Source organism: Hippoglossus hippoglossus, chromosome 9, assembly GCF_009819705.1.
Source record: "Hippoglossus hippoglossus isolate fHipHip1 chromosome 9, fHipHip1.pri, whole genome shotgun sequence".
In the NCBI taxonomy this organism is placed as follows: domain Eukaryota; kingdom Metazoa; phylum Chordata; class Actinopteri; order Pleuronectiformes; family Pleuronectidae; genus Hippoglossus; species Hippoglossus hippoglossus.
In genome coordinates this window covers 17,236,795-17,251,603 of record NC_047159.1, presented here as the reverse complement: position 1 = coordinate 17,251,603, position 14,809 = coordinate 17,236,795, and the positions used below count along the sequence as shown (strand labels likewise).

The window sequence follows — 14,809 nt, the reverse complement described above, 5'->3', positions numbered from 1 at the left end:
AAATGGACAGGGGTGAAAATATTATAATATAATCCTGAATCTGCCCCTTAGGTTCAGGCCCCATCATTCCACCAGGTTTGGTGAACATAGGTTAAGTTTACATTAAGGGCCATCAGTTGATTTAAAAAAAAAAAAAAAGATTATGTGTTTTCTTGTTTTCTTTATCGTTACATTTTTTAGAGGTTTTCTTCTGCGGTTGAGAGATCTCAGAGCACATGTACACGTCTTCTCTTTGGGTGCAGTGCATTGAGGGTTCTTGGCCAGTGTACATTAAATGAACCAAACCAATACTCGAAATCAAATAATAATCATTAGTTGCAGCAAATAAACATAAAGTGTACGGGAGTCAACATGAAGTAGAAGTATTTGACAAATTGGATTTGTATTTTCTTTACCTGGCAGCAAACACGTTTCTCTGAATATTATGCGCTGTAGAAATATCCACCAGCTTGTCAGAGTGTCTGCTCTGCGTGTGAGGCTGCACGCTTGGCTGATTCTGCATGTGTCCCCGTTTCCCTAATATTTGTCTTCTTGCTTTCTGGCTGACTTAATAACAATTGCACTTCTCCTCTTTGAGAATGTATACACACAGCGATGAGACAAACATTTATGTGATGATGGTAACTGTGCATGTTCAGGCTTTCACAAACAACATTCACAACCACATTATGGCTGACATCATATTTTCTGTCACAATACCCAGTTTTAAAAAAAAAACGTTCATTCTATCAGGAGTGATTTTTCAACCAACATCTTAGTTACGGTTAGAAAGCCCGTTCTTATCAGGAGGCTGCACAGCTCAACCAGTACGGCTGTTGGAAGCTGTTGACCTCCAGATCTCAGGACTCAGGTATCGCTCACTCTGGAGGTTGTTGTTTTTTTTGCATCACTTCTCCACAAACTCCCTGAAGGTTTCTAACGTGTCAGTCCCTCTGTAGCACCAGTCTGCCTCCAGAATAAGTCACACTTAGAACACATACAGTTTGTTTCTTGTAATTAATCTAAATGTCAAAGTGTAGTCGAGGTAACGCTGCTAGTGCCGAGTTGTTTCCACAGTTAGTACAAGCTGCTTCACGCTGGTTTGATTCTTTCTTGCTCTGCTTTAATTTGATCATAGTTTGTTAAAGATCACTACATTTTAGTGGGAAAAAGAAAATATTGCCAGTAGAGAAAATACTAAGAACCAGTTCAAAACATGTAATTACAACCACATTTCTCTCCATTTTAGGACTAAAAGTACAACATATATTTGTATTAATATGAATACATTAATGTTAGTGTAATTACTTTTTAACCAACGACAAGATCAGGAAAAGCCTGAAATGACCCGAGTGCCTCGATGTTGATTCTTCTTCAAAGATTGAAAAGTGAGAGCCTCTGACTTCTGTCTCTAATAAGGCCATTTCCGGGTCAAGCATAAGAGTTTAAAAATAACTTGATTTTATGACTGCGTGGCCTCTCGCAAATGGAAACTACTCATTGAGCATCGAGGAACACAATTTACAAAGCACTTAACAGAACTGTAAACGGCCTTTCTGATGCCTGAAAAGCCTCGTCTGAGGATGGAAATCAATAACTCGGCATCCCACTTTGTTCATCAGCCTTTTCTTTCTTTCCCTTTTAACATTAGATGACTGTATTAATGTCCTTGAAGTCCATCCTCAGACAGTAAAATGTAGCGATATGATAGAGACACATAAAGTACACAAGCACATGCAAAACATCGTAAAGAGACTTAATGGAGAGCCTCTTAAATCAGAGAGCAAACTGTATTTACAGTTCAACCTGGGAGAGGCGAACACATCCCGTCGACAGCCTTGTCACAATCCCATCAATTATCTCAGGAAAGAAGGAACACAAAGATGGTGCCAACAAGCTCCTGCGTGTCGCCGGCATTAATTAGGACTTTACTCAGTAATTAGCAATCTGAAAATAATTACCATCAAAATGTCTGATTAAAATCTCCATCAGTCTCAAAGTCAGGAGACTGGAGGAGAGCGACGCCGGCACCGACTTACGGCGCGCCACTTTTTTTCTCCAACCAAGTCCACCGCAGTTGTCCCCTCATTTTGTTTTAATTGAGTGGCAGATATGTGGGTAGTATACCTCTGATTGGATCTGAGAAGCGGCGCGGCGTTGCAACAGTTGATTGAAAGTGACCTTGGTCTAATTACAATTGGTCTAATTACAATCCTCTGATTAGATCCCAGCAGGAAATGGAGGAATAAAAACGTTTCTTGTGGCCTCAGCTAATGACGTTAAGATATATTCCGGATGATTTCTGAATTGAATTGATTCTGATCAGATAAGAAGGAACAAGATAACTACGTTGTCTTCTTGGGAACAATTGAAAATAATGGATGTAGATGTGTTCTGTTCGTTCTTTTTGGTGTCAGACTAATAAATCAGACAGACGTGTTCAACTGCTTGTCCTTTTTTTTTTTTACTCTCTCCATCTCCAAGTTCTCCATGTTTATTCGACTCTTTGTGTCTGTCTCTTAGGTCTGAGGTCGAGCTGCCCTCCAGCTCCCTTTTTCGACGGAGCTAGGATGACATCATCCCATAACTGCCTCGTCCTCGGAGTGCCTATTCATCACCCTGATCATCATCGCCCGCATCAGCAGCATCACCTGCGTATGCACACGCATACAGACACACACACACACACGTACACAAGCACACACACTTCTACTGCAAGAAGAGAGGAGAGAGGAGAGAAAACACTGGTTCTGCAGTATTGCAAGCCTAAAGGAAAGAGCTAGGGAACCGCAGAGAGGGAGAGAGACCGGAGGAGGGACGATCCTGCTGGTGTAGGCAGAAACCCCTGACCTGTGCACTTCCAACAATACATCTCAATAAACCACAGAACAGGCGAATCTGATGAGTCAGACTTCAGGCTACAGTGGGAAAACAACAATATAACGAGCAGGAGAGAGAGAGGGAGAGAAAAAAACTTCCCAGTCTCCCCCCAACTCCGCCTCACTCTGCCTCGCAACTTCCTGCGAGGAGCACCACACTTCCTCTCTCTTAGTCACCGGTTAATCTGAAACTTCAAGGGCTCTGGCACTGCTCGCTGTATTCCGGGTACTGGGATGGCGCATGGCTGAATCAACGTCCAATGTGGGGGACTTTGCAGCAGGAAAGTGGAGCCACACTGAGAGCGCACAGCAATAAACAATGTTTCCACCATGGGCCACTGTGTGCTCGCCCACTCTGCTCTCCGGCCTGATGCTCACAATACTTTATATGTGTGTGTGGTGTGTGTGTGTGCTGCAGTGCTCGGGTAGAACATAACCAGCAGGTAAATACTTAAACAGTACGTTCTCTCCTTTTCTTTATCACACACTCTATCACACACAACAAGCGTTCATTTTCAGAAACCCTTCAGATAAACGATTAACAGGATTAAACCAGTTTGTAAATTGTGGTCATATCAAAACCACAGAGTTCAGTTTATTGATCTGGGTTTAGACACTGATAAAAGTTGGGGAATCAAAAAGTCTCATCCTTATTAATAAGTACAGTATATCATTAATATGTATTTAAAAAAAATACATATTAATGATATACTGTACTTATTAAATCCAAGTATTACTTATTTACGATAGGCATATCTAATACTATTTCATATCTATTTATTTGATATTGAACACTTTCATGTGTGTTAATCGGAGAGTGCCGTATTTCCACAAAGAGCGAGGGAAAGCTACTTCCTTGTAAACTCACATAGTCATGAAAGGCCTTGGCCTCACTGGAGTGTTCACACGAGTCTCTTCTCTCCGGAGCTGCACAGTACAGGTCCCAGAAAACACTACGACAAACAGAGACGCAGTCGCACAATTAGCAGAAGTATGACAAAAGAGAAACACTGAAGAACACGACAGATAAATATTATGGTTCATTTTAGAGGCAGGGTAATCCAGCATCGAGGGCACGAGTGTGATTCTATTATCAATATTGCAATAGATGACTGAAGGTGTTTTGTGTGTTAGGATTTGTGAACAAGGGAGAAGGAGGGAGAAAGATAAATTCATTCAATGGTGTCAGCGATGAAATACAGCAAGAGGAGGATTGTAACTCGAATCATTCCACAACACAGAAACACTCACCACCACCACGAGTGGAGGAACCCCGGAGGTTCTCCTAATGTGATGTTCTTCTCCCATCGGATCTACACGAGAAAGAGAGAGCGAGAATGAGATGCTTCAGAAACATATTGGGTATTAAAAACATCTGAATTATCTGCTCTTTACAATTGGAGAGGGTGCGAGGGAATTCCTAATACACGCCATTATGTAATTATACCATGGATTCATAAGTGGATAAGTGAGTCTATGTGTGTCTAAAAGCTTGTCGATTCACAAGTACAGGACAATGAGCGTGTGCGTGAGCGCGCGTGTGTGTGTGTCTGTGTGTTTGAGGTCAGAGCGATGTTTCAGCCCGAGGAGCCCAATCAAACCTTTGTACAACCCACACACCCTTCGGTCGGCTCCTCGCCCACATTATCTGTCCTTGTGCTTCCACTGCACTTCTTATTCAAACTTCCTTAAAACTTATATAACACACAGACAGTACTTTTTATTTCTTCTTTACAGTTCCAATTAAAACATTTCTCCCTTTATTTTCCTTTCTTTCACACCTATGGGCTGCCAGTTTTGGAAAGCGACTGTCCAGTCGCTAAGCAACCATACATATCAGGCCTGTGAAGGATGGTTTCTATTTGTTTTTAAACCAAAAGCAAAACTATACCTTTATTACACAGTGTGTTTATTTTCTAATTCACAAATAAAACTGTGAAGTATTTACTCAAGGCTCTATTCTGTCCTTCATTGGATTTTACACCAGAAATATTGAAAGAACAAAAAGCTTGACAGGAGCAGCAACAGTAACAATTAGCATTCATCAGTTTCAACAATGAGTGTCAGCTTAAGTTGAGTGTGTGTGTGTGTGTGTGTGTGTGTGTGTGTGTGTGTGTGTGTGTGTGTGTGTGTGTGTGTGTGTGTGTGTGTGTGTGTGTGTGTGTGTGTGTGTGTGTGTGTGTGTGTGTGTTGGGGTGTGTTTCAGACACTGTTTGACCATGACGAGCACTTTGGTTGAAGCATTGTGATGCCTTAACACCTTGGTCAAGGTCAGCGACTAACAGGAGCGAGCACTGACGTCACCGGCAGCAGGGACAATTTATGTTTGCACACAATGTCACAGTGTGAGCAGCAGCTGTGAGCAGCAGTCAGACTGTAGTGCCGTCAGACTGTGAGGCCTCGTCTGCCTCTTCTCTCTATAAACACACTTACATCACTCTTTTATCTTCCACCGTTCAAGTCATCTCGTGTCCATCTTATTCAATTTCCTCTGCTGAAATGTTTCATATGGGTGAAAGAACAAGACGGGTGTACCACCTGCACTGTTTGGCAGCGTGAACCAGCACTAACATAACAGGAAAAAGTGAATCAGCGCACTTTCAATCAGACTGTCCTGACCTCAGCTGCAGATCAGACACAGTGACTTTTAGAAGGAATGCCTGGCTTTGAAGTCTTTTCAGTTTTTTTAAGGGGGGGGAATCAGGAACTGCCGTCTCTTTGTTTATCCGACATGTTCTCATTAGGTTCGGCAGTTCTCTTGAAGACATGGGGTTAACATGAAACATTATAGGCAACCAGCCATTTCCATACACTATGGTAGAGATGGATTGACTCCTCGGTAAAACTGTTGCAGAATGGGCAAGACATTTAATTGGCTGTAGCCGAGTCTGAACACGATTGCAGACAGTTCAGGCCAGGACACTTTTTAGCGAGCTCTTTTATCCCTGCTTCATCTGGAAAGCGTCGAAGAAATAGCCCCGACTGCACCCGCATATCCTGTCTTCTTGTGGTCTGCGATCTCGGGAGGTTCATTCATTTACCTTCACTTCAGTGAGACGCCTTCAGCGTGATTACTGGCAGATGTGGGCTGTGTGTTGCAGAGGTTGCTCTCATTGCACCAAAAGAGATTTAAAAAGAGCTCTATCAAGCGGAGTTTTCTTTCTACCCACACTAATATTTTAACCTTCTGCTGTTAAGGTTAAAGTGTATTTTTGTTATCACTTTACGAACCATCGCTTTAGCTTGACAGCTTCTTGTCTCCTCTTCTTCTGAGCTGTCTGTCTGTGATTTGTTATTTGCGTTCAGGTATTTGTGTCTGATTCGTGACTCGTCTTTCTGGGCTCTTGTTTCCTGAGCCTGAGGATACACTGTTAACAGATGTGCTTGATAGAAAATTGGATAACAGGCCTTTACAGCCATGTTTTTGCTATTCCAGTCAGAGCTACATTATGGCTTAATGCTGTGTGCAAGTGTGGTACTTGTGCATGTGTGCGTGCATATGTTTGCATGTGTATTGTATACAAGCAGCTCTGTTTATACTTGTTGCGCTCTTGGCTAATGCGTTCCCACACTTGAACATGACACCGCCTATCCTTTTCATCTCTCACATCCGCGGAAGAACGAGCAAGTGATATGACAGAGGAGAGGAACAGAGGTGTGTGTCTGTGTGTGTGCGTGCAGAAACACTAAGTTAGAGTGATGAGCATTGGTGCCAGCTGATGATGTAACCTTTTCCATCCCCCTCTCTTTGTTCTTCTCTTCTGGCCAATGCACAACAAGCCTCCAGCCACTGTCTTCCACATTGTAATTTACGGCCATTTAAAGCGAAGCACCAGAATCAACTAACCTCGTTTTCAACCCGTCACCTTTTTACCTCTGCTGAATTACAGTGAAGACACGCTCGCGGCTCGGGGAGAGCGGCGGAGAGAAAGATCGAGAAAGCGAGGGAGCGGAGAGATCGCAAAGAGAGAAAGAAGAGAAATTCAGGAAAAAAAGAGGACAAGAATAAGATTGAGGGAGATCGACAGAGACGAGGCTGCTGAGCAGGGATGATGTCAGTGAAAGACGTCACCTCCAGGCTGAGCAATAACTCTCCCTGTGCTCCGGCTCCAGTCCCACTAAACGTAACACTCATGTTTAAAAGCTTGTTTGCTGCCACTAACCTCTCGGCTCGGCACTGCACAGCCAGGCTATACTTCAATGCTTCACTTACTGGACACAGTGTGTGAGGGTAAAGACCACCGCTCACAGAGGACACACGAAGCCCTGTACATGACCCGCGCTCTCTGGCCCACAAACAAATACAGCATGACTTACCTCTGAGAGGAAGGTCTGTGCTGACTTCTGTGCTCCGACATGCAGCAGGTACTCGTAGACGTACAGAGCTAACCTGCACAGAAACACAGAGAACAGAGAGGAGGGTCAGTGGGTTCATTAAGATCCAGACAGTCAACGTTAAGGTGGATTGAGGTGGTTTCTCTCTGGATCACCTAAAAATAAAAAAAGATGGAGGAACCCGTGTGTGGATACGAATTGCCAATCAGCCCCAGGATGTAGTAATGTGCGCTGATCTGAGACGGGACGAGATGTCACAGTCTGTTACAGATCTCATGAGAAACAGAATTTCACACCACAGCTTAGGAGCACTAGTCGTCTCCCAAATGCCTGAAAGAAACAACAGGCAGGGCACCCTTCAAAGACAAGTAGAATTCACACAGTGGTGTGCTTAATCTAAAAAAACACTTGAGGAAGAAACAACGTGGGAGCGTCCTTCGTGGGACCACACTGTGGAACACCTCGCTGTCGTGCTTCAGGATCTCTGCGGAGCTCCTCTCATAGCTTTGATCACAGTATGAATTCATTACTTGATTTGTTAATCAATTTCCCTCCCAGTGCGTCTGTGCTGGTACCAAAAAAAAACTTGGGTCAGGGGGGTTGAGGGGTTCACTGGTCTATGGGCACTGATCCACATAAGATCAATAGCAGATCGCACCGACTCTGAATGGCGCCCTGTAGATTCAGTCTGCTGTAACGACATAAAGGGCCGTGAGGGCAAAGAAAACATGTTCATTTGTGTCTGATCCTCACATTTCCTCTAAAACACAATATTAACCAGGTTGGGGGCTGATTGGTTTGATTTGTAAGTTGCTCAACAGAGAAAAATAACTTTGAGGTGTTTTGATATCCTGGGGATGTGCTGTATAATAATATAATAATGTACTTGGCTATAAATGCATGCTCAATTAAAGGCTGGTGTAGTGAGATATAATGGGACCTCAAGTGTGTTAATTTAGCAAATTGTTAGTGAATTATTTAATACATTTTTCATTGACTGTTAAAGTCAGAAACCGGTGAAAATACCCATAATTTATAAGCTTAGTGATTAATTAGTGGCTCAGTATGACCGAACCCCCCAAAAGATATGAAAATTACACCATTTACTATTTAATATGACAAACGACAGAATCACTTTGTCACACTCGTGTAGCTGGAAGTAGCTGGGATTTATGCAAAACAGATGACATTAAATCATTATAACAGTTTCTCCCCTGTTAATCATTGGCGTATCGATATGATGCAGATACAAAAAACTGCAGGTAAGGCTTTTCTGTGTATGTGTGCTTGTCTCTACGTGTCGATGGTTGATATGTGCACTGCCGCGGCGAGAAGGATGGTCACGCCGGGACAGCTGCTGTCCTGGAGCCCCCCTGAAAGGTGGTAACGGGCCGCCGCAGCCCGTCCAGACTCCTCTTATAACGAGTTAAAAATAAACTCCCCAGACGGCCCTGTCTGCCTGTCTGAGGATGATGGACTGCACACCTTTCTGCTTCGCACACAGGTACGCTACTACACCCCCCCCCTTCCCCTTTACCCTTTCCTCCATTTCCATCTCTCTTCTTCATCACCCTCTCTCTCTCTCTCTCTCTCTCTCTCTCTCTCTCTCTCTCTCTCTCTCTCTCTCTCTCTCTCTCTCTCTCTCTCCTTTTGTCTCGCCTGATTTCCTCGTGCACTCTTTTTGTTAAGGGGCCATGTTTGTTAAATGACGAGAGGATGAAGGGAACCACGTCCTCTCTATCCCTCCCTCCCTCCCTCCTTCCCTCCCTCCCTCTTTCCCTCCCTCCCTCTTTCCCATCCCTCCCTCTCCGCCGTGGCCTGGCAGTAATGTTTAACCAAAGAGATAGAGACAGAGTGTTTCACAGGGACAGCGCTAACGGAACAATGAGAGGCTTGACAAAACTCTTGACACCTCGACAACTGAACATGAATAAAAGATGATCTCATTTTTTTTTTCCCAGGCACTGTACAAGACTGAACATCTCTAGAAACAAACTTGTTGAGTCGCCCTGTTATTTCGTTGTTTTTATTACGACACGCTGCTGCAAGTTTTCATTGATACTGGAAGATCTCGTGCAATCAGGTCAGAATTAACAAAGTACAAATACACATTGTTACTGTACTTAAGGAGATTTTTCAGGTATGCCTTTACTTGAGTATTTTCTGACAACTTTTTACTTTTACTCCCTACAATTTAACTCAAGTATCTGTGCTCTCTAGTACTCCTCACATTTACAAATGAATGGGGAAATAACACAGAAAAGACAATTGCTTGTTGTATATCTATCAGTGCAAATTAAGCACAACATATGTAACACGGCGTATAAAGATGAAACAGACAAGAGATGGAGACCTGGAAAAGAAGCGCAGTGCCTATGTCTGTGACAAACATGGAAGAAAGTGAAGAATCAGCCAACAACGCTGATAACGTTGACGACGAAGCAGAGCAACAAAACATTCTCATCCCTGGTTTTATTTTAATAAAGAATACTTACTTACATTTCCTCCTGGACAAATTTTAATGCTCACAAATCTATGCTTGCTTTAACTCGAGTTTTTAGTGTATTGCTTTTTATTGTATTGGAAGTAAGAGGTTCAAATTGAATAAAAATATAAAATTGTATTAATGTCTCAGTTTGCTTTGCACAGATACAGCCAGTAAAAATGGCCTTCAGAGAGGGGTACTTTTTACTTTTATACTTCAAGTACATTTCAGAGCCTGCACTTTTATACTTTTAATAAGGTAAAGTGGTTCAATCAGTACGTTTATACTTTTACTTCAGTCTTTTCAACACAAGTACCTGTACTTCTACTTGAGTAAAGAACACGTGTACTTTTGTCACCTCTGTCTGCGATGATGAGCCTGATTGGAAGCAGTGGACAAATGAATTGTATCAGTGGGAATAAAGAGATGAAAGCTTGTCCTCAGCAGACACTGGCTTGTATCCAGTCAAAAACACAGCCTTTCTTGGTGGCTGCCTTTCAAGATATTCAAGAGATGTTTGGCCTACGATTGATTCCACAGGAGCTATAAGATGTGATCTTTGGCCCCGATGTGGAGGAAGGGTCGACAGAAGTGAGGGAAAAGAGGCAGCGGTACGAGGAGAGGTGATTCAATAATAGAAAGAAAAACATTAGAGGATATCAGAGGTGAGAAGGCTAATGCAAGTTTTGGAGAAGAGATCAGAGGGAAGGAAAAATGAAGCATGTCTTCATTCTTTCACTGCCTTGACCTTAAAGACAATACTTTCAATGCAATGATGATTGTAAACGCACAAAATCTGAATTAAAACCACTCCTCTCTCCCTCCATCCTATCTGCTTTTTATTCAACACGCACCAGGGGTAAGCAGAGTGAGAATAGAACTGATAAACAGACAGCAAAACATTTCAATATCTATTGAACTTTGAGTTAAAACTACTAATTTCCTCAAAGACGAGTGATAGAATTCGAAAACGTTAAAACTCCTCATTGTTCGGTTACCACTTGTTCAGTCAAAGCCTCCTGCTGATAACACAAAAAGCCCCCAGCTGACTGACAGAGTGAAAATACTGAGCGGAGATAAAGGTTGAGGATTAGAGGACGGGGCACTGTTCAAGGTTAAAACATCCTCTAAACTTCACACATTGAAGAGGAAGCATTACAAAGACTCTTGTCATTAAACAAACTGCCACTTTATTTAATCTCTACATTAGGTTTTAAGGTAGAAGTGCTCCGAGGGAGGCCTCCGCGGCACTTAGAACCTTTCTGAGTCCGCATTAGTTCATTCACATTAAAGCTGTTTCGGTGTTTGCCCTTGCTGTCGGACAAACACCATCAAATTAAAGAGTTTTTTTTTTTTTTTTTTCTGAGCCGTCTACCCTGGCAATTTGCATTGTAAATAAGAAGCAATTCACATTAATCACAACTGCAAGCAGGATGATTGAAGAGATCAGGTGCCACCCACTTTGCTTCCTCTGTGTGTGTGTGTGTGTGCGTGTGTGTGTGCGTGTGTGTATGTCGAGCAGGTAAAAGTGGAGAAGGTGGGGCAGAGAGGGGAACTTTAACGTCAACGCCTGACCCCTTTCTCCTTCAGATTCAAGTGGCTTTTGTCTTCTGCGAGTCACATTTAATTAAATTCGTATTCGGAGACGACGCTGATTTCTGTCTGCTTCTCTAAATCTGCACCGGTCCAGACAGCCGGCGAGCTCCGAACACTCGGAGACGGAGCTCAGCTTAATGAAGGCGGCAGGAAGGAGAGAAGAAGAGTATCTCATAGCTCAACCACAACCTTCTGTTTAAAGCGAAGACGTGAACCTATTTTCACGGGATCAGCATTTAGTGGGGACCAGTAGATCACTGCTAATCAATTTACCGCCGTGGCGATCAAAGTCTGGCAGAGCGTCAAATCACAACAGACAATGGCTTCACTGATTGGATTTGCCTGTGATAGATTAGCTCCAGATTATTTCACCCTTGTAAAAGATGAAATGGAAAAGTGATTACACTTCTGATCTGAATCGCCACGTTAATTGACATATTTACAAGACTTGCTACTGTGCTGCCACAGCCTAACAACACAAATCTAACCAGGAAAAATTAAATGTTAAGTGTGTGGATTCTTTCCAGTAAACATGTCACTGCCATTAACTGTGGATAAGTTACCTCTTCATCAGATTCATAACAAGTGCAATACAGCAGCACAACCTTGCTTCAACAGTTATAGTTGTAAACAGCATTTCCTCATCCCACAGTACTGAAAAAACAACAGCCCAGTACAGGTCACATTTTTCTTCTTTTGTAGCTGCGACTATTTTTCTCTACATGTCGAGTTACTTTCTACAACAGAGTATTGTGTTGATTTAAAGAGGAAAACAATTGAGGAAGAGGTCATGATATTACAAGAATAAAGTCGTAATATTATGAGAATAACGTTGTAAATTTAGGCTGGGTGTCATTTTAAAGGAGAATAATAGATGAAGAGCTTGATGAGTGTACATGTATACATTGTCGACATATATGTGTACAAGAGCGTAGCAGAGAGAGATGAAAGGTTCTGGTGAGGAGACTGGAGAAAGGAAGCTGGGTAGGATGGAGGTGATGGGTGCTAGCATGATGAGTCCCGAGATGAATCCTCGTAAGAGCCGTAAACTTTCATATTCTAATGTTGAGGATTCTCGCTGACTGGTGTCTCAGTGAGCCAAGCACCCTGCTGTGACCTCCTTTTGAAAATTAACACAAAACCCCACAACATAACGTCGGGGCTCCATTCACGATGTTCATAAGAGAAAGTGTCTGCAAACATAACGTACAGAGACAGACTGAAAGATACATACGCCTGGAGTTAGCGCTGTATGGTGTATATTCTTTCCTATGCACATCATTTAAATATTAATGTGGTCAGATAAAGACGTCTTGTTCTCTTTGGTCCTCATGATGATCACATGCTGCAAACTGTACAGCAGCGGAGGTGTGACTTTGTTTTTCTGGATGAGTTCTGGGCATTTAATCCTGCATAAGTGTATGATTGGCCACTTGAAGGCAACGCTGAGATATTTACCTTGTAAACCTCTTGAGGTGAACAGTGGATTAACCTGGATTAACATTAGCATTCATTTGGAGTCTTGTTTTTGATGGAACCAGCTCCTTTTAGCTCTATTTTTGTCTCCATCATCACCTGAGGAAAAGCTGTTGTTTGCTGCATGGCTTTCAACAGCTACTTGCAAATCAATTATAACTCTTACACTGTATTGATAATAAAGTGAAACCTATGCGACCAAATGGATTTTTGGGGACTGATGTTGATCCCAAAGAATTCAAATATATCTGCTGATTTATAGACTGTATAAAGAAAGTTTGGCAATGATTTCTAAGATGTAATTATAAAACCTCTATGAAGAAAAAATTCTTGAGGCTTGATATTTTACAGTTAAACCACTTACTTTATCAACTATGAATAAAACATTTTTAAGAATAAAGGTTTTCATAATTCAGCATATGGGCAAAAATAAACGCCAATAATATCAGCTCATCAGCCCAATTAAAAAATAGGAAATGTTGGCTCTAAATTTCTAAGGTATAACATAAGAAAATGGAGGAAAACTACAGACAGAGAGAGGAAATATGATAAAGAGAGTGATGGGGTAACAGGAGCGTAGCAGAGAGAGATGAAAGGTTCTGGTGAAGAGAAGAAAGTGAAGAAGGGGGATTAGAGAGGCAGGAAAAAAAGGAAGCTGGGTAGGATGGAGGTGATGGGTGCTAGCATGATGAGCCCCGAGATGAATCCTCATGAGATCTCTAAACTTTCATATTCTAATGTTGAGGATTCTTGCTGAATAGTGTCTCAGTGAGCCAAGCACCCTGCTGTGACCTCCTTCTGAAAATTAACACAAAAATTATTCTTTCAGTCGGGCTGAACCAGACATCCTCTAAGAGAAAAATCAAATGACTGCATGCTGTGCTGAAAACATAACATACAATAAGCACAGACTGGAAGGTACACAGGGAGGCTCTGCTTAGGAGTATGCACTGAATGTCATTATATTTTTATAAATGAATTTCAATGAGCTCTGTGTGAGAGGTAATAACAATGGAGAAGTAATCCTCGAATGAACTAAGTCATCGTCCCTCAGTTGAAATATTGTAATTATCTCCTGGATATGCTTACCTACTACAAAAGACTAAATTACCACCTTAAATCTCTGCTGTGTGTTCACAGCAAAGACTAATGTTAGTAAAAGCGACACCGTGAAGTATCTGCTGAGAGCTATAGTGTCTTTGAAGCACTTAGCTTTCAACAGAATGGAATACCTTAAAGAATTATAAAGCAATGAGGAGAAATAAAGTAACTCCTTAAATTTCTCGTAGACACAAAAGGCTGAGAAAGCTGTCTGCACAACAGATTAGACTCTAGTTTGGTACAATTTTTTAGACAATAAGTTAAAGTTTGAAGCCAATTCTAAGATCGTCAGTAAAAAGGGATGAAAATGTACCTGCTAAAGAGGTTAAATGTTTTTAGTGTAGACAGAAAAATATGTCCTTGTTTTACAAATCTTCTATCCAATCTGTTCTACTTTCCTGGTATGAAAATATAAATATTAAGGAGAAAAATCAGATGAAAGATATTGTGAAGGTGGATGACAAGGTGATTCCACAGGCAACATCTGTCTTGGACAGAAAAGATGACCCCCCGCACAGTGAGTTTTAAAATCTTACGGACGGAGATTTAAAACAGTGATCCCTTGGTGGTGGTGGTGGTGGTGGTGGGGGGGGGGGGGGGGGGGGGGTTGAAACACTGAGTGGAAGTCACAAGATGATAAATAAAATTTACCTTAGTCGAAAGAAATATTATTTAAATTAAAAAATATTATTTAAATTAAAAATAAAATGTATATTTTGTACAGTTCTGTTTGGTTGTCTCTGACTGGAAGTCAGGTTTCCCACCTGAGATAATAAACAACTGAACTGAAACAATGTTGCGCTTATATTTTGTCATGTCAGAAATCTCAATAACTGTATTGTATTCAGCGCCTGCTTGTGTATCTTCTGCTAATGCAGCTTGTTTGTGTTATGTCATGATTTCTCAGTCTGCATTTCATCAGTATGGGACTGATGCAACGCAGGCAGCGACAGCAGTA

The 14,809-nt window shown here is 41.9% G+C and overlaps 1 protein-coding gene across 1 annotated transcript in view; it reads right to left on the bottom strand.

Annotated features, from left to right (window-relative positions):
• Nucleotides 1-14,809, bottom strand: part of si:ch211-130m23.3 (uncharacterized protein LOC558547 homolog) — a 55,655-nt gene that overhangs the window by 23,510 nt on the left and 17,336 nt on the right. Inside the window, exons 2-4 of the mRNA XM_034594739.1 lie at nt 7,176-7,248; nt 4,110-4,171; nt 3,727-3,811 (exon numbers count right to left, since the gene is read on the bottom strand). Of these exons, the coding sequence (XP_034450630.1) occupies nt 3,727-3,811; nt 4,110-4,171; nt 7,176-7,248 (220 nt within the window). The remainder of the gene's footprint in view (nt 1-3,726; nt 3,812-4,109; nt 4,172-7,175; nt 7,249-14,809) is intronic.